Raw genomic sequence first — 20340 nt, forward strand, 5'->3', positions numbered from 1 at the left:
AAATCATAAACACTTCAAGAAGAACTCCTGTAGTGATATGATGTAACATGTAGTTATGATCTTATATCCTTTTCTCGTTCTCTCTCTTATAGCCTTCACTATTTATCTATGTCTTTTATATCTGTCACTCTTTAGTCCTGTGTTGCAGCTAAACGAATGTCCATACCAAGGCCATTGTTTAACAGGGAATTTGTACAGGTTATTTGGAAAGGTGGTTGCACAGGATTGGCTGTAATCAGCACTTCCTGTGGCATTGGCATGCTCCAATATCATTTTTGTCTTTTGCTAAATTGGTTGTTAAGTGGTTTGGCCATTCTCACATGCATGTTGTGGTGTAATTACGTGATATTTTGGCTGACGACTATGTATTATTTGCTTTTAGTCTGTAGTTTTTGCTGAGACTTGATTTAGTCAAGTCTTTGAAAGGAGCCTCCCAGTATAGTAAGCAGTCTTGCCTATGACTTACAGAAAATCCATGTTCAGTTAATGTCTGTGACAAATGCACCACTCATAACAAAAATGAACCTTAACGTTAGAGAGTATTACTTAATATCTATTAGTTCTGTCTCCCTTTGCTATGCATTAAATTGGTATTGTATATTTTTAAGTGTTGATTTGCATTCTTGTCCTATTTGACTTGCTGATAACATTGTTAGAGTGTGTAAACGTTGTGTATTTTAAACATTAAACTAGTTCTACTTGTGCACCTAGTTCTACTTGTGTAACTTGGTCTCAACTAGTTTTTGGGTGTGGTTCCGTTGCTTTACGAACAAAACTGAAGATGTAAGGTGATTTCAGGACCTCTAGACCACAAAGAAACAACACAGCAGGCACCTATGACTCCACCGATCCGGGTGCAGAAAAATATGACACCATCACAGTCAACTAGAACTTGGGTTTCGCTAAAGAATCTGTCATGGTGGACGAAGTGAATAATTAGCCCTGTTGAAAGAAGTTGTGGTTGTTAAGTTGGAAAATTAAATTTACACTGTCAGCTCTCACAAGCGGTGTTCTACTATTTATTTCATGCTTGTAACATTGTATTGCACAGTGGTGTGGAACATGTAGGAGCTTTGCACATAATGATAAGCGAATTAGCATTTTAATTGTGTTTAGCCTGAAAAAATCTAATTCAATAAATATTTTAGCTTAAGATTTTATAGTCTAGTGGCAGACTGAGTATCATGAATTTCATACGTTATCTTCAGTGTCCTGTGTCTAATTTGTAGTTGTACCAAGCAGACTTAAGTGTTAGTTGTCACGGTCAGGACTACTTGCCAAGCCGTGACTGTGTGGAGGGTGTGGGCAAGAAGGGGTTAATAGCACCAGGCCTCTGGATTTACTAACTTGACCCCTTAACAAGGCATAAGCTATACCAAATTAACCCCCAAATCCTGCCTGTATCCCCCCAGGTAGTCTGCCACCACTCACGATTTTGATACCGGATTCGTGAGAAATCCGAATTAGAACATCAATCACTATATATCTATCTATATATATATATCAACCCACCCCGGGCAAACAACATATATATATATCCTGTAGAACTCAATAACAATACGGTAACGTGTTATCCTCTCTTAGGGTTTGTGGATATCGATACTAGAGCCCAAAGACAGACTTAGATTTTGAATATTTTAATAACAAAAAGACAAAGATTACACAGTGCCAGAATTACAAAAAACAAGACATACAAAATAAAAGTAAAACAGCAAACAGTTCTTAAAAACAATGGGACTTAAACACAGGACCCTCACTCACGAGTTTCTCCAATAAGTAGGCCTGTGGGAACTCCTTAAGTCCAGATGGTTCTTACGATGTTGTTCCGATCAGAGTATATCATGGAGTTCTGCTTTGAGGTCGCTGCATTGTCCCTAAATCAGACTTTTGCAAGCAAACGCCCCTCTGACCACATGACCGATTATATGACACCATCCCCCAGAATCGGGTCCCATCTTTGATGTGTCAATAAGTTATGGTGGGGTAAAGGTGATGGAAACCCCCACTTAAGATAGGAATGGAATTCCTATAACTAAGGATCCTTATCAGTTAGGCCATGAATCACCACAGGGGTCCTTCGGGAAGATGACACCTCTAGCCAGAACAGATACAGAGGGCATTCACAAAGAAACACATTAAAATCAACCTCAGATTAACTCATTGAATGCTTAAACAAGGAAACTAACCACCTCTGCTGGGTTACCCTTCCTTGCATCCACTACGTTACATGAGTTAATCATGACACCTCCCCCTTTAAGATGGTGGACAGAGGAGGTCAGCACACGCTGATCTTCTATGTCTGCCTAAATTCTAGTCTCCCCCTGACAAGACAAACAGTCAGCGTTCCCATAGAAGCTGACTTGTCACACCAGCCAGTAGAACAATACTGCTGTAGCACCGGACTCCATCTGAGCAACTTGCTAGGCTTCCCATCTACTCTATCCACCTGAAGAGAAGGGTTGTGATAGATTATAACAGTGAAGTCACAACCATACAAGCATGGCTGTAACTCCTGCAAAGCACACACCATAGCTAAGCACTCTTTGCCAACCCTTGAATAAACCTCTTCCTTTGGCGATAAGTTACTCCGATGTCTCAAGGCCTCATCCATTTGTTTTTCTGCCCTGCTTAGGATAGCTAAACGCTGCCCATTCCCAAGCAAGACAGCAAACGGGTGTCCATTGTCCTGGGCATCCGGTGGGCTAAGGGTTTCTCGCTGACTGGTCAATCTAGCTGTCTTTTCGTCATCCCATACTATATTATCCTCTATAGCTGTTGCCCCAGCATCTTGCTGGTATGCCACTACAGCTACAGGGGAACTATTCTGCCCCTCACATTGCCCACTCAGTGAACACACAAAAGGGATAACAGGGTGTGAATTTTCCTCCCCCTCCTCCTTATCTCCAGACTTTACAGCTTTAGGGGTCTTAAGCACAGTTGGGAAACTATCCCCTTCCTGCTTCTTAACCTCCAGCACTTTAGGAGTTACATTAAGCATTTCATCTGGAGCATGAAAGCAGGGGTTTGGCTGACACACAGAAACATCACAGTCCATATACCCCTTGTTTACCCTTTGAGAAAAGTCAGTAATATGAATATCCTCAGACATCCCAACATCATGCATACTTTCTCCTGTACCCAGATCTAAGTACTCAGGTGCTGTAGACACGGTTGGGCCCACATCCCCAGTCCCCTTTAGTTTTCCAGGGATAATACCTTCAGGGCATACAACTTCTGAAGACACGTTGACAGAAGTATCCCCAGCATGCCCAAATCCCTTGGCTACCTGATCACCCATAGTAACACTATGCTTTTCCGTATCAGGGGGCATTGAACCAGAAGAGCCACTACAGACTCCCTGTTCCTGAACCTCTGCCCCTCCAAAGGTCAAACCACACTTTTCCCCTAGAGCTTGCTCTCTAGGTGTGGTCCCTTGGTGCACATCCCCCTCCATCTCTTCAGGAGACAGGATCCTGGGTGCTGGTTCAGACAGGCATACCTCTACCTTCTGGGCTCCCTCCCAGCTACCCACTACTCCCAAAGTTTCAGACAGTACCTTAGGTTGGACAGGGCTCTCTACCAGCCCTCCAGGTTTGCAGGTTTCCTCAACTGGGGCATACTGGCAAACAAGTCGACCCAGATCCTTGCCCAGCAAAACATTAACAGGAATATCCTCGGATATCCCCACCTCCCGCAAACCCTTGCCCACACCCCAATCAAGGTACACACGTGCCACTGGCACTGCAGGGCGCACCCCGCCAATTCCATGGATGGACATGGTCTTCCCAGGGATATGATCCTCCAATTTTACCATCTCAGGCCGCACCAGAGTGCAAGCAGCCCCCGTATCCCTGAGTCCCATAGTCACACGGTCACCTACAGTCACTCTTTGTAGGTTCTCATCTTCATTCCCCTGAACCTTGGAAACAAACAAGACAGCTGGGTGTTCCCCAACTGCTACACATTTCAAATTGTCTCCTTGTGCCTCCTTTGGTCTAGCCACAAATAAAACAGGTGCAGCTCCCCCGGCTGCACCTCCATTTCCATTTGTCTGTGGAGATGGTCTCTTAGAAGGGCAGGTGGCACTCAAGTGCCCAATCTGGTTACACCGATAACACCGGCGGGTATCCCCCTGGCCCGATGTGGCCCCTGCTCTGTTGGCTAGAAAAACTGTTGGTGATAATCTCCCGGCTGGCTTAGGAGTTGGTGGCTGGTAGGCTGCTCTTTTCCAAGTAGATGGTCCTTGTGATGCTTGTACCCGCTTGGTTGTTGGAGTACGGTTGTTGGCATAATCGTTAGCAAGATCTGCCGCCTCTGCCGTGGTCTTAGGTTTTCTGTCCAGAATCCACTCTCGGGCCTCCGGACTTCGTGTGCTCAGGAACTGCTCCAAAATCATCAGATCCTCCAGGGCCTCATATGTAGTAACTTGTAGGCCTCCAGTCCATTGCCGGAAAATAGTCCGAAGCTGTCCCGCATATTCGGTGCAACTGTCCGATGTAGCTTGCTGCATCTCTCGAAACTTTTTTCTGTAGAATTCAGGGGTGAGGTTAAAACTTTTTAACAAGGCAGATTTTATGGCCTCATAGTCCTGATCAACTTCCATTGGTAAGGAAGCAAACACATCCAGTGCTTTCCCCTTCAGACGTGGGGTTAAATACTTTCCCCACTCTTCCTTGGGCAGCTGGTACTGCCGGCACACTTTCTCAAATCCTCTCAAAAACACATCCAAGTCAGTGTCCTTTTCCAGCATTGGAAAGTGTTCCAGGCGAGGTCGGTTAGCATATCCATCCCCGTTAACAATGCTTTGGGGAGACGGACTATATTGCTTTAACCGTAGAAGTTCCAGCTGATACCTCCGCTCAGCTTCTCGTTCAGCCCGCTCCGCAGCTCTCTCAGCAGCCTCCATCTCTCTCTCTTTCTCTCTTTCCGCAGCCTCCCTCTCTCTCTCCTTGTACTGCAGAATCAGGTTGAACTTTAGCTGAGGATCCACGCTCCCCAGATCCTTTAGTAACACTTGTAACTCAGAGTCCATTACACTCAAGGCGTTAACTTTATCAGGAAAACATCCTTGATCCACAGGCTCTTCCAAAATCACATTTGCTCCGATGGCCTGCTCTGCACAGAGTTTATCATGTTCCAGGAGATCCAAAATCAGCTGCTCTTTACTTTTGCCAAAAATTTGTATATTCCTTTCTTGACAAACCAGCTCCAGAGATTCTTTTGGCTGTCGTCGATATGCCTCCATTATGCAGTATGGTAGAGAAAAACAAAAGGAAGAGGAACGAACTGTTTTGCACTGTATGTCTGTAATTAGGCACTGAGTAATGTCTTTGGGAAATTACACAAAACCCATGTAATTTCTTCTAGTACTAAAATCACCAAACCGGGCAATACAAATAGCACTAAAAAACTCTAGATATCCCACCTAGCTGCCACCAAGTTTGTCACGGTCAGGACTACTTGCCAAGCCGTGACTGTGTGGAGGGTGTGGGCAAGAAGGGGTTAATAGCACCAGGCCTCTGGATTTACTAACTTGACCCCTTAACAAGGCATAAGCTATACCAAATTAACCCCCAAATCCTGCCTGTATCCCCCCAGGTAGTCTGCCACCACTCACGATTTTGATACCGGATTCGTGAGAAATCCGAATTAGAACATCAATCACTATATATCTATCTATATATATATATCAACCCACCCCGGGCAAACAACATATATATATATCCTGTAGAACTCAATAACAATACGGTAACGTGTTATCCTCTCTTAGGGTTTGTGGATATCGATACTAGAGCCCAAAGACAGACTTAGATTTTGAATATTTTAATAACAAAAAGACAAAGATTACACAGTGCCAGAATTACAAAAAACAAGACATACAAAATAAAAGTAAAACAGCAAACAGTTCTTAAAAACAATGGGACTTAAACACAGGACCCTCACTCACGAGTTTCTCCAATAAGTAGGCCTGTGGGAACTCCTTAAGTCCAGATGGTTCTTACGATGTTGTTCCGATCAGAGTATATCATGGAGTTCTGCTTTGAGGTCGCTGCATTGTCCCTAAATCAGACTTTTGCAAGCAAACGCCCCTCTGACCACATGACCGATTATATGACACCATCCCCCAGAATCGGGTCCCATCTTTGATGTGTCAATAAGTTATGGTGGGGTAAAGGTGATGGAAACCCCCACTTAAGATAGGAATGGAATTCCTATAACTAAGGATCCTTATCAGTTAGGCCATGAATCACCACAGGGGTCCTTCGGGAAGATGACACCTCTAGCCAGAACAGATACAGAGGGCATTCACAAAGAAACACATTAAAATCAACCTCAGATTAACTCATTGAATGCTTAAACAAGGAAACTAACCACCTCTGCTGGGTTACCCTTCCTTGCATCCACTACGTTACATGAGTTAATCATGACATTAGTAATCCAGCAAAGATGGTTGTACATATAGGTTATATAAATCCTTTAAACCTTCATTCCTTATATGAACATACAGCATCCAATATATTTTTCTTGATATACCATCCTAACTTAAATATATATGCAACATCGTTTATATAGTAGATCCTAGGTACATGGCAAAAGGTACAACAAATATGTATGGAGTGTTTCATATTTGTTTTTACATTATAATACATGTTATTTATAGAGCACCAGCAAATTACGTAGTGCAATTATTTGTAGAAGAGTGAAAATTAACAATAACATTCAAATGACAGGATAAACAATTGACAATAACTTTTACATTAAAGCATACTAGTACAGAAAGAGAATCAGTCCTTGTATAAAGGTAGTGTGTACCGTGCTCTAACACCCCACCAGCAATACATCACCTATAACCTAATAAAACACAGGACACAATATTGGATTAAAACAAGCCACAGCTCTTTATTCAAACACCATGAATAAACTGTGTTGGCCTTCAAACAAACACCAGCTGAACATAAGCTTGGTGGGCATGGCCAAAGTAATTGACCATAAAAACATCAGGGGAGGATTGAGCCCAACTTGCCTTCCTTCACACCAGCATCCAACTCTGTAGCTTACCAACCCAGACCAGCAAGGACACACTACCCGCCTGCTGTGACAAGAAAAGAAATAACAATAAGCTAAATAATAGGGAAGAAGGGAAGCTGGTAAGACTGTTAGCCGTTGCTCTCAAAAGTGGCACTGACCAGCGTTACCTAATTTGGCTTGCCTGTGGCTTATTTAGTAGGTTCAGCCCTGCTACAATTATCTACGATTTGTCCTATTTCTACCCAGAGACTAGTCTACTGTATTACCTAACCCTGCCTGCCTTCTGCCTAGTATCTCTCGTGATCTGTTTGTCCCTTTGGGGGTCTCCCCATTTGGATATTCACAGGGTCAAGATTTTGTGGAACATGTTCTGGGATATAGGTGCATTTAGCCTAATTCGTGTAAGCTTACAGTCTATTATGTTTCTATGTTTATGTTGTGAGATACTGTGATTGACATGGCTTTTTTTTAATTGTTCTATAAAGCAAAGGTGCCCATTAGACATTCCATAGGTCAGATGCAAGCATCAACATTTTGTGCAGTATCAATCCCACTTCTAAATCCTATGGGTTGCATCTTATCATACTCTTAAAGTTAAAGTACCACAATACTTTTGATATTCCTGCCTACTTGTAACCTGGAGACCAGTAGTATTTTAATGGGAAATAAACAGCCTATGAATAACAAAATTGGCCTATATCAGTGTTTTTGCAATGTTTAATTGCATAACATATCCAACCTATGCTTTTCAATCCCATGTGGTAATTTGCTTTCAATTATGAACAGCACTGTTATAGAAAAAGGCTTAAATTGAACTTGGTCTACGACTGTTTTTTTTATTACTATAGCATTGTAATTTTGCAAGCATGACTCTCTTAATACTATGGTTTACCTTAGTCAATGCTTGGTTTGCAGGCAAAAAAAACTTGACTGAGAACAATTAGTAGCTTAAGATCATGCCCTATAGTGTGTTCCTGCTCAAGAGCTTCTCAGGTTTTAGCTCACTTTTACCATTGCAAATGAAAATCCTTTACAGATATATCAGTCTGATCTTATCCCCAAGGAGAGACCACAACTGAAACCTGAAATAAATTTTCTCTGCATAAGAGAACAAACAACCCCAAACATACAATTCCGGTATGGTCCTTATGAGATATGGGCAAATTCGTTCCGGGAAGCGAATGTACTTCTCTGCCATTCGATCTGGCTAAAAATTTGACTGTATTTTTTTTTTGGGAACACAATTTGTTGCCCCGTGCCCATATTCACTCTCACTCGCTTTCTTACACTCTCATTCACTCTCTTTCATGCTCTCTAAATGTTTCCCTATCTTCTCTGCCAACCACTTCCACTGCTGATGATCCTGCTTCTGGAGCTTCTTCATCTTCTATCCTTTACCTTCTCTCCTCTATGTTCATCCGCATCTCTGCTGACATAACTAGCCGGAAACTTCTGCCAAAATGGCAGAGCATGCAGTGACGTCCTCTCCCCCGGTTGGAGGATTGGAGAGATGATGTCACAGCAGAGATTCCAACTTCACTTAATTGACAAGGCTAATAAAGGCTGAAATGTACTTCTGAGATTTTAAGGTAAAGTAAGTACCTATGAGAGAGGAAAAGCTTGGTGTTAAGGCTAGGTATGCGTAAATCCAAGAACAAAAGAGAGAAAATAAAAATAACCAAAAACAAGGGCGTAACTAGAAACCATAGGTCCCCAAAGCAAAAATTGCCCTGGAGCCCCCCAACGTCACAAAGCAACATGTCCCACAGTGCAACTTTTGCCCTCAAACAGCTTAACCGTGGCATCCTAACTCATAAAGAACTTATCTGTGCCATCTTTGCCCCCAAAAAGCTTATATGCACAATCATTGATCCATACACATATGTAAACACACTTACACAAATTCACACAAGTTAACGCACACATATACACACTAACACACAAATACACACTCATTCTAACACACACACACACTCCCTCTCACACCACTCATGCTACCACACACTCCATCTCATACAATTTATGCATACATCTATGCTCACACAGACACACTTACACACCCATGCTCTCACACACTTTGACATAGACATCTATTCTCACATACATAGAAACAAACACACCTATGCCCACATGTACTTACATATAGACATCCATTTTCACTATTTACAAACATACACATCTATGCCCAAATACCTTATGCGCACATAACCTTATACATAGACCTCCATGCTCATATACTCTTATATATAGACATTAATGCTCACATTCCCTCATACATACATATTTATGCTCATATACACTCATACATACACATTCATGCTCATATACGCTCATACATACACATTCATGCTTACACACTTATACCTACACATTTATGCTTACATACATACAAACGTATATACCCCCTCCTGTTTTCCAGAACTACACCCTTTGCTTGAGGCATGTAATAAATCTCTCAACAAATAATTTTATTCAGCTTCTTAGCTTATACGGATATTTTTATTTTTTCATTCCCACTTAAAAGAAAAATTAAAGTGAAATAGATTAGACTTGTGATCAGATTATAGATACATGTTTAGACACTTGTCTATAAAATAAAAAATAAACAAATGTTTATTGTTAATGTATGTTTGCCTTAGTGATATATTGGTTCAGTTATCTTTTTGGTAAAAGCTTTTGGTTTTAAAATGACCTTAAATTAGTTTAAAAAGTGACAAATTTGCCACCTGTTTTTTTATAAATAATGAAGCACACATAGTATGCCAAATTGTAAGTGCTTATTACGGCAGATTTTTATTGAATAAGAACAAGCAAACTGATTACCTATGAATTATTTATTATAAGTAGTAAGAAAACATATTTCACAGCAACAGTATATATGATATAACGAAAGTGGACTGAAGTAGTGTAACTCGTGTATTGTGGAGAAAATAAATACAAAACTACATACCGTGTACGGTAGTGTGTATATACAGTATAAATATAAATGTGTGTATTGTGTGTATGTGACCAAGGCTTACAGCTTAACAGTTATATATGCAGACTACCTCTTACATCTGTGACTCGGGTTAACCAAGTGGCTGGCAGGGCCGGACTGGGAATGAAAAGCAGCCCTGGAAACATTTGGAGACCAGCCCCATATAGTTTATCTCGCGGTCGAGCTCTTTAACCACACGCACCCCTTATACATACCCGAATCACACTATTTGCCATAAAAATAACTATAAAACATTATTTTTATCACATTGTTTGTGATGTACTCCTTGTATTCTCTGTATATTACTTACAGATTGAAGAAATCCGGCTTAGATACACAAACTATAGGGTTATTTAGGGTCAACGCTGACATTTATACCATCATTGTGGGTATATGTTTGCATTCACTTTATAGAAGACAAGTTCTTCAACCTTTTCTTTTTAAAGCAAATGATAAAAGTACAATTACCGTATCTCCATTTCCCCATTTAAATAATACACTGCAGAAGAATCTGACACATATGAGGTACACAAGCCACAGTCTTTTTTAAACATTATGTATTCAATGCCCTATAGAATTTACACCGGAAACTGAACTACACAAAGCATACATAACACTACAAAGGGATGAGAATGGCATTAGAGAACCAAAACCTTGACCATTTCAGTGTATGTAATGTAAACGTCTGTAAATTAAAGAATGCCACAAACGGGTTTTCACAGGTAGGAAGACTAAATGCTTTTCTAGACATCATAATGCAGCAGGATAATTGCAAGAAAACATTGCCCATCACAGCTGAGGATACTGCACAATTGAGATACAATAGGTTTTGAATGATCATCAAAAACAAAAGAAAAGCCTACACTATTAGAAAAAGTGAGACAAAACAGAATTGGGGGGTTTCCCAAACAGATATACTTCAATAATACTAGGTAGCTTGTCTCCCAATTAAATAAAATATATATTTTATTCAATAGTAGGTGAAACACAAAAATAGGTAATTCAAGCATTACTAATAGATAAAACTATGCCAATTAATTTATGGAATATGGGATTTCTACGCTGACTAATATTGGATCAATTGAGATGTCCGCTAAGATGCATAATAAAATAAGAAAAGAAGTGAAGTTAAAATGAACCAACAGACATATAAGCCCCAAAGGAAATTAACCATGGATCAAAAAAAGGAACCCGCATGCTTGAGTAAAATTCCAGCATAAGTGTCAGCAATTAATTTCATAGAGGTACCCACAAATAACCTTTAGCACCTGGTGTGCGTTTAGCCATCACAAACGTCGGCTTCCTCAGGGGCAAAAGCCAGACTGAAGCATGGAGTTGGGTATATAAATAGGGAATAGCTCCCATCCAGTGATGTCAATAGACTCTCATAACAGCAGAGGGACTACGGAAGGTGAAGTAGGTCTTAAGGGATTGTTTTTAAGTACTTAAGACAGAGGTAGAATTGGATGAGCCGGAGAATTGGGAAGGCCATTCCAGAAGTTGGACAGATTTTAAGAACTCTCGTAAGCATACAAGAGAAGTGGAAATTGGAGGAGAGGATAGATGAAGATCATCATGAGAGGAGAGGCCAGGTAGGGGTATTATTAGAAATGAGTATGGAGAGGTAAGTAGGGGAAGAGCTTTGAAAGTCAATAGCATAGACATAGTATAGTGATAAGTAAGATATGTCTAGCAGCAGCATTCATGATAGATTATGAAATTACAAAATGGTTATGAGGGTGATATACAGGATTAAAAATATTGGGTACGGTGGTGTATGACGATGCAATAAGCATGCTTACTGAAAAAACATCAGACTGCGAAGGTGACGACCGGATAATACATAAGTACCAAATATTGTTTTACATTTCAGTGCATTTCAGAACTATGGGTTTTTTTTCATATTCCTACATCATTATTGAGCTGACTTTACTAAAATTAGTCATTTTGTACCAATAGCCTTTAGCTATATAGAAAACTGAGGTGTTGTCCATATTCATCATGCAGGCTGCTTAATGTAATGGTCAAATAATATATTTAGGTTATCTAAGAATGTAAAATTGAATATTAAGTGTTTTCATTCAAGTATGTAAAATTTTATGTTTTTTTTATGTAAATGATCAGTTAAAATAAAATCCTACCTTTGTATTAGTCTGTTGTAGGTCACTTGTAGCACCTGTTTATAGATTAAAATTGAGCTAGTCTACCGAATGGCCTTTATGAATGACCTTTATCACTTCTTTAACTGTACACCTATTCTCAGACAGATTTCATCTAATTACGTTCAATAGACTCTCATATAATGTGAACATTTACAATAGCGCTGGCTGTAAATGTCCAAGTAAAAAGACAATATTCAAAAGATAGATTTGTCATTAATGCGATGAAAAGAAATTGAAATGTTAGCTGTATACTTAAGCACGTAGAATTTTGTAGAATTTTTTCTATGCATCTTTTCGCTGTTACTGGTGGTCTTCTTAAATTTTAAGGTTTGTTCTGAAAATATGCGTACCTGAGGCATTGTCAGGGTAGGCTACCCAGAGCTCTCCATCTCCTGAAGGAGTAACTTCATGAAGGGGCATGGTTAGCCATATGAGGCATGGAACATTAAATGGGTTTGGAGTGGGGGGGCTGGGGGGGAGTGGACATGGTCAACCCTGAAAAAGAGGAGTATGAGTTGGAGATAAAAGTTCTGCCAAGGCTCCATGAGTACCTTCAATCAATCATGACATAGCTGTTGATGACAAATAAAAAAGTGGACTTCCGAATTGTTGTTACAAGTTCTTATACTTTCTCACCCCTGAGTGTACAGATTATATTGATTATTACAAACATTGCAGAATGCTTAGCCAGGAAATGATTTATAACAGGAAATAAAACCCATCCAAATACACGGATTTCTATTTTAATACTAGAGTAGGCTTAAAAACCTAGAGTAGACTTGAAGTTGTTATCCTTTTTGCCCATCATATATCCTTTAAAGTAGCACAACTTGGGTGTTGACTCAAAATAGTCTTAATGTCATGTATGTTTGACATATTAACAACAGTAAAGTTCATTCCTTTTTAAATTATAACTTTTGTCTACTGTCTTAGCATATGGAAATACAGCAGCGCTATGGGATTTGATGGCGCTATATAAAACAATAAATAATAATATTGCCTGCTAATTGAATAAGAATCCAATAGTGCCTACTTTTCTGAAGGATATCAGGATGAGAACTTTGTAACTCTGCTTCTCATGCCCGGTGCATTGTAAGTTCAGATTTTATAGTCTGTCTTCAGAACATAATAGTTTTTTTTTTTCTCCTATGACTTCCAACTGTTAAACCAAATAGCTTTTGCTGGTTGCTGCTCCACTCCACTGCTTGGAGTTATTTTAAATGTCAAGGTCTAATATGTGCTGTAATCTTTTTTGTTCTTGTGTATATTTGAAACTTCGTTTACCAGTTAATTGAATTGAGTACATCTACTTTTGAATATTTTTACAATGCTTTTTGTTAAGCTTAAACTGAATAGTTACTGATATTTTGAATATAGCAAGCATTCCAGAGAAATAACAGACACAGACAAATGGATATATATATATATATATATATATATATATATATATGTATAATGATTAGATAAAAAGGCGTTAATCTGAAGAAGAGTCCCTTTAAAGTCCTGTGATTCTACATTTTTTGCCTTTTACGAAAGACCCCACTATATGAAAATACAGCTGCTTATTTAAGGATTAACAAGATAAAGTTAAGATCAACATAAAAAGGCCTACAACAAGAAGATACAATCAATCTGAAATTATTTCCTACGTGTTTGGAAGAAATTTTCTGCCAGCTATAAACGGGACAATAAAGGATTTAAGATCAGTCGGGGATTGTCTGAATCACTTACAATTTGCTGATCATATCATACTATCTGCCAATAATCCAGAACACATAAAAGCAAGAAGTTTGCTTTGTAGATGAATTACAGTAAAAAAGTTATGTTCAACAGGTTTGCTAGCCCAGAGGAAATCACGCTAGATGGGCAAGAAAAAAATACATTATTGTTCGCTATTGGAGTGTGCTAAGCTAAAATATTATATATTGACTAAAATATTATACCTGCTCAGTCTTGGACTGGCTGTCTGGCACACTGGGATAATGCTCAGTGGGCCACACGCACCACACACTCACGCAATCTGCTGCGCCAGTGCAGATCAGGTGCTGCAATGTGTGATCACGTGCTCTATATGCCTGGCCACACACTATGTGAGCATGGAAACATAGCTTGCAGCCGCACGTATCCAGCTGGTGGCCACACATATGTGATTGTGTGGCCGCTGGCTTAAAAGAGCCAAGGCTGCCTCATCATGGCCACTCTGGCCCTCTGTCTGCTGAAAGTATGTTTTTTTCTTCCCATAGTGTTGCTGGATCCCAACAAATACATTTTTACCTTAATTTTTGACAAGGTAATAGTGAGTTTAAGAGGAAAATGTAATTCACATAATAAACATTGGAACCTCTCAGAATTACTACTTCAGATGTGTCCCCTATGTCTCTTTAAGCCATGAATGTGAAGAATTAGTCCTAGGCAGGTGATGCTAGCTATTAACTGGTTTTATCCCCTTTATCAAGCCACCTGTGGCTACCTACCCTGCTGCCATATGGTTAGGTGAAGGGACTAGATTTGGTGAACCGTAGGTGGAACCAGTTCTCCAGATACCCAGTTGCCATAATTGAAGCCTGGAGGAGATCTGAAGGATTCCCAGACTATAACATGACTAACGTGTGCCTGACTAGAACTTCCATCGACTGGCTTGAGGCTTTGTTGTGGCTCAGCTGCTATAATATGTAACAGAACATATTTGAAGAGTTGAGTACAATCTTCCACATTTTTCTAATCGGATCATCTTTTAATCTATTTCTGCTATTCCTGTAATACATTATGCTATGTTATGCCCAATCTGTGACTGTTTTTGTCTGAATACATACTTATGTGAGAATATTCTAAAAAATGCTCAATTACGTACTTTTATTCCTGTTTTGTTTGGCAGATGACACCAGTTGGAACTACGATATTTACTGGATTCTCAGGAGATAATGGTGCTACAGACATTGATGTTGGACCAAACGCACAAATAGAATATGTTATACAGTACAATCCAAATGATACTGTAAGTGTACTTATAACAACTACTTATTTTATGCAGATAAAATTAATTTATATATAATATAAGTTGAAGAGGCTGCACAAGAAAACTGGTTGGAATGCTTGTAATGTGTACAAAAGGGGCACTGTTAAGATACAAATATATATATATATATATATACATTCAAAAAGATCTTGGTTGAGTTAAGGTTAGATAGACCTTCGTTATTAAGAAACAGCTACATTTGTTGTCTAAAAAATAGTACTCTCTTAAACCATTGTTAGAAGCAAAGTGCTTTCTATCTGCCAGCTACAATGTAAAAGGGGTTTAGACAAGGTATTATTTTAAGTGCATCTAATTCTATAACATTAAAGGGACACTCAAGTGCCCCATGTGCCCCACCAGTGAAGAAGTGCCTATTAATTTAGATGTATTAGAGGCACATATTCATTTACAACCTGATTTACAAAATAACTGGGAATTTACTTTGATAATTAGGCAATGCTATAAAACATAGAAATTCACTTCTATAACTGCTTTCCAATGGAGTCAGAGTCTTATTTAAACATTGTCAGAAATGCTCCAGAGATGTGACCATTACCAATGCCCAGAGACAATGACAGTTCATAGTCCAAAAAATTGGGAAAGTCAGTATTGAGTGTAAAAATACTACATTAGTTAGGAAATATCAGATCATTCACCCAAATTCATAGTCACTATTTGGAAATGCCACAATATGTTCCAAATTCTCATAAACACCATATACTTACACAAACATACATACAAACACATACAATTATACATACACACACATATACACTGTCTTTCTTTCCCATTATCCATACAGCTCACACAATTCTCCCTCCTTGTCTTTCCCTCCTATACCCTCTTACCTTGCACAGAGTCATTCTGCACTCCGAAAACCTTGCAGTCATGTAACATCCATTATGTGACCCCGCTGGGTGCGGGGTGCCATGCACCGGCACCACTAGCCTTTACGCGCCCCTGTTCTGTTCCAGTTTATATTTTAATCATACACATTTTTACTATCCCTATTGTAATAGGAGATAGTGCTATGGAGCTTGCTGGCGCTTTATAAATAATTTATAATATAATATCTTTTGTTGAAAGAATATCATCGCTTACTGTTTTTTTAAAAAGCAGCTTTTTACATTTAGAAATTAATTGTATAGCTTTTTCCCGTGATTTTGAAAGTTTTTTTTTATTATGGAGCAGTAAAACATAAATGTGTGTGTGTTTTTTTTTTCTTTAAATATATAAAGAACAAGGTGAATTCTAGATTTTTGCACTTCAATGCTTTATGCCGCTGGAAGGCATTCTGTGTGGTACAGAATATGACAAGGAAGAATCAAAGGGTTTTGGTGGCAACTGACAAACACTATTCTTTATTTTACATTTAATATATACAAAATGGTTTGAATAAAGGAAATAATGTCCATTATAAAAATGCAATGCAACCATATTTTCTATGATAAAAACTTGTGAAACTGGTAAATGATTAAAGAAACTTTTTTTTTGTATGTTTCTAATTATTCCTGTGCGGTATGACTCATTTAGATCAGTACAGGTGATTTTTTTCTTACATTATTGTGTGAAACTACTGTAATAAGTTAAAATAGTTGGGTAAATATCCTACATTTTAAGAAAATGTGATTGTACTAGTTAATAAAATATTTATAAAAAAACAGTGATGTAACAATAATAAAGTAAAATGTTTCTTTACTTTGTTATTGCCCTAGAGACTTAAGTTTTGCACCCTTTCAAAATCATTTTTTTATAAACAATTTTGGCTTCCTAGGCATCAAGTGAGACTTTTGGCATCCCCCTCACACTGTCGGGAGCGGTAGTCTTGCGTCGCAGGTTGAATTATGAAGACAAGACACGCTATTATGTCATAGTCCAAGCAAACGTAAGTTACTTTTTTTCTAATATGGTTAAGAAAACACTTATGTTTACTCTTACCCCTCCTTTTTCCTTATATTCTTACACCCATGTATCGGCTCTCTTTACCTTTACCTCTTTATTTTTGAAAATGGTTGAACAATTGAATAACATTTAGCCTAACACTATACTTAGAGAGAAAATAAAGCAAACCATTTCATTGCATGAAAGCAATATAATAAATTGTTAATGTACGATTAAAGGTGCCACACTCTATAGTAGCAAAAACATAAATCTAAAAACCGCTTCCATCTACAATAGTCATTTAAAACATTAACAATGGCTACACTGTATTTCTGATCCATTTCATGTTATTTTAATGGATACAATTTGCTTTTCTTTCATAAACAAGGACATTTTTATAGAATGTGCAATAAAATATTATACCTTGTCAAAGATGGATAATAATGTATGCCACAGTTACATTAACTATATGCACGTGTAATATTCTGCTCTATTTTGAGCGCAGAGCTTGTAGCAGAGTGAAATATATAAGTTTTTTTTTCTTTTTTATTTGTGTATTAGGGAGAGGAGTGCAGTAAGATTTATCTTTAATGAAAAAAATATGGAAAAGCTGGGAAAAATCTCCAGTCCAACCCGTTTTCTTATAGCTGCTTAACATGCACCCACAACTGGCAATATGCTTTCAGCACTCACTTTTTTCAATGCAGTATTTATGAGTATTTCCACTTAATGAGTGATCTAAAACCTAGAAATTTCTTGAAAAATCAGATTGTATACTAAATCCATATTCCCAAGCAAAAATACATGTTCCACAGTAGAAAAAAAACATCAACTGCTCAACTGGATCCACATGTTTAGCATGTGCGTCTCAATAACATAGCCCAGCGTGTGCTGATTCCACTTAGAAAAACACTGCATGTCTACACAGATGAAGGTAATCTGTTTTTAAATAAATTATAAAATCACATGTACAACCATTATATCTTGTTTGAGTGTGAATTGTTCTTTAGGCTATAACACTGGTGGATGAATTAGGTGTTATGCAAGATGAGAACAATGTGATCAAGGACAGCTGAACAAAATAAAGAAAAAGGGAGCCTGTGACATTTACTTAAATGCTTTGGCCATTTACTTTTTTGGGCAAAGATTAGACTTTAATTATTTAGTAGGCATACCGTTGGGCAAGTAACTAACTGTAGCTAGCCAGCATTACAAGTACTGTATTGTGTGACCTGACTATCCATCTTATTATGCCCATATTATATTAATACACATTCATACATTGGCAAGGAGATTATGAATTATTATGAAGAATGATGTTGCAAAGTTGTTAAGTAGTTCCAAGTTCAAATTTGTTTACAGATTGATATGTTAAAGAAGTTCCTTTGGGTATTTTGCTAATTGTTTTGCTATTCTGTGTCTTTGAAGATTAATTATTGAGCCCTGCGTAAGTGTGTTTTTTAATTAAATTAAAAATACCCTGCTATGGGGGAATAAAACGCACACAAAGAAAAGTCATGGTTTGTTGGCTTTTTTATGGAATTTACATTTTATGTGGGAGATCCAAGGTTTATTTACTATAAATAGTTTGCCTTGGAGGAAACTTTTTTTTTTATCATATTGCCCAGTGTTCTGGTTACTTTATAGTTTCAAATGCAGCATCTGTAGAAACTCAGACGGCTTGTAGCAAATATGTACCAAGTTGGACATGGGCAGTGTGGGGATCTGGAAGAGCAGCAGCCTACAAGCATGGTTAGACATGATTGCTTAACATTTTTTGGCTGGTTTTGTAACTTTTTGTGCTCTAATTTTAGAGAGACATACCTAGTATCATCCTGCATTAGAATTTAGCCTCAACCATAAATGCTGTCTAGACCAGAAATGATAGTTCAGATTTCTTTGCAGAACACTACCAAGTCTGTTTCTGTCTCCATCTCCATCTCCTTCATCATTGACATTACAGTAGGTATGCCTCTAGGCAGATAGAATAAGGAAGTCCATATGTCAAGGATGAAGGGAAGGGGGATATAGAATAGGGTTAAAGCCTCTCTCTCAATCAAATTAGATTTTTTTTTCATTTTTAATCATATTCACCCCAATTTATTTTCGTTTATTATTATTATTATTATTATTATTATTATTATTAAAGTCCTAAATATACCAGTGGGGTTGTATTTTTGCAAGTGACAGGTGAGGACATGCAAATTCTACTCACATTCACTCTACCACACTATTTTAACCAAGAATAAAGCAATGTGCAATTTTTTTCCTATATTACATAGACTCTCGTGATGCTCAGGTTGTTGCGCCCTTGTGCCATTAGAGATGCTAATAAAACCATTATCACATAAAACATAGTCTGCAAAATGGGACCAACATCTTAATTTGTACATTTTAAACTTCATCAGCTTTGTCAGTGAGGTGAAGTTATAAGACCTCAGGGAACAGTGAGGATCTGTGATTCCTTAGAGTCTTCAGAAGTCCTTTGCGTTGTTACATTGAGTTTTACAAAGCCAGTTGTCTGCGTTAGAAGTTAGAACCTATGTTTGCTTGTCAGAACCTTACATCTGAATGCAAGAACAAAGTCTGCCACATATCAATGTCTTGTATATTTGAATTACATCAGGAAAAATGGGCAGACTAGATAAAAATATATATATATATTTCTCTGTTTATAGGGACCCTTTATTTTGCTACCAAGTGTCAGCCCTTGACTGTGGTTTAGTCGATCTTTTTTATTTTTGTTCATGTGTTCATATGTATTGCAGTCCATAACAAGTCTGCAACCTTTTACCTGAATCCCCACTCTCATAGTTGCATGCAGACCAAAACCAATACCTGCTATCATTCCTACCATTAGAATGACTTTACCATAATGTTTATAATTCATATCTAGATTTCTAGGGCCCAGAATTTGAGATTTAATTTCCATGTTGCTGGAATCCCCTTTTCCCAAATATATCCCATTTCCGACAAATAGTTCTAGACCTATTTTGTTTGAAGCATAGTTATGAGGTTTTATCTTTTATCTTTTTCACTTTTTATGAGGCTTTGTGACCTACAGATTGGTATTTATGTGGGGCATTTAAAAATAGTATATTTTTGTTGACACATTTTATGTGAAGAGCAATTTTGTTCCATTAACGTATATATTTAATCACCTCTACAGTTATAGAACAATGTATCAATGGAGAAAGAGAGAATAGGGGTTTGGGTAAAAAAGAGCTATCCCTCCTAAAAATGAAGATATGAAAAAGTGTAAGCGTTGCGTAAGT

The 20340-nt window shown here is 38.1% G+C and overlaps 1 protein-coding gene across 1 annotated transcript in view; it reads left to right on the forward strand.

Moving 5' to 3' along the window:
• Positions 1-20340, forward strand: part of PCDH15 (protocadherin related 15) — a 280874-nt gene that overhangs the window by 121256 nt on the left and 139278 nt on the right. Inside the window, exons 6-7 of the mRNA XM_053451264.1 lie at positions 15044-15163; positions 16959-17069. Of these exons, the coding sequence (XP_053307239.1) occupies positions 15044-15163; positions 16959-17069 (231 nt within the window). The remainder of the gene's footprint in view (positions 1-15043; positions 15164-16958; positions 17070-20340) is intronic.

Source organism: Spea bombifrons, chromosome 11 (assembly GCF_027358695.1).
Source record: "Spea bombifrons isolate aSpeBom1 chromosome 11, aSpeBom1.2.pri, whole genome shotgun sequence".
Taxonomy (NCBI): Eukaryota; Metazoa; Chordata; class Amphibia; order Anura; family Pelobatidae; genus Spea; species Spea bombifrons.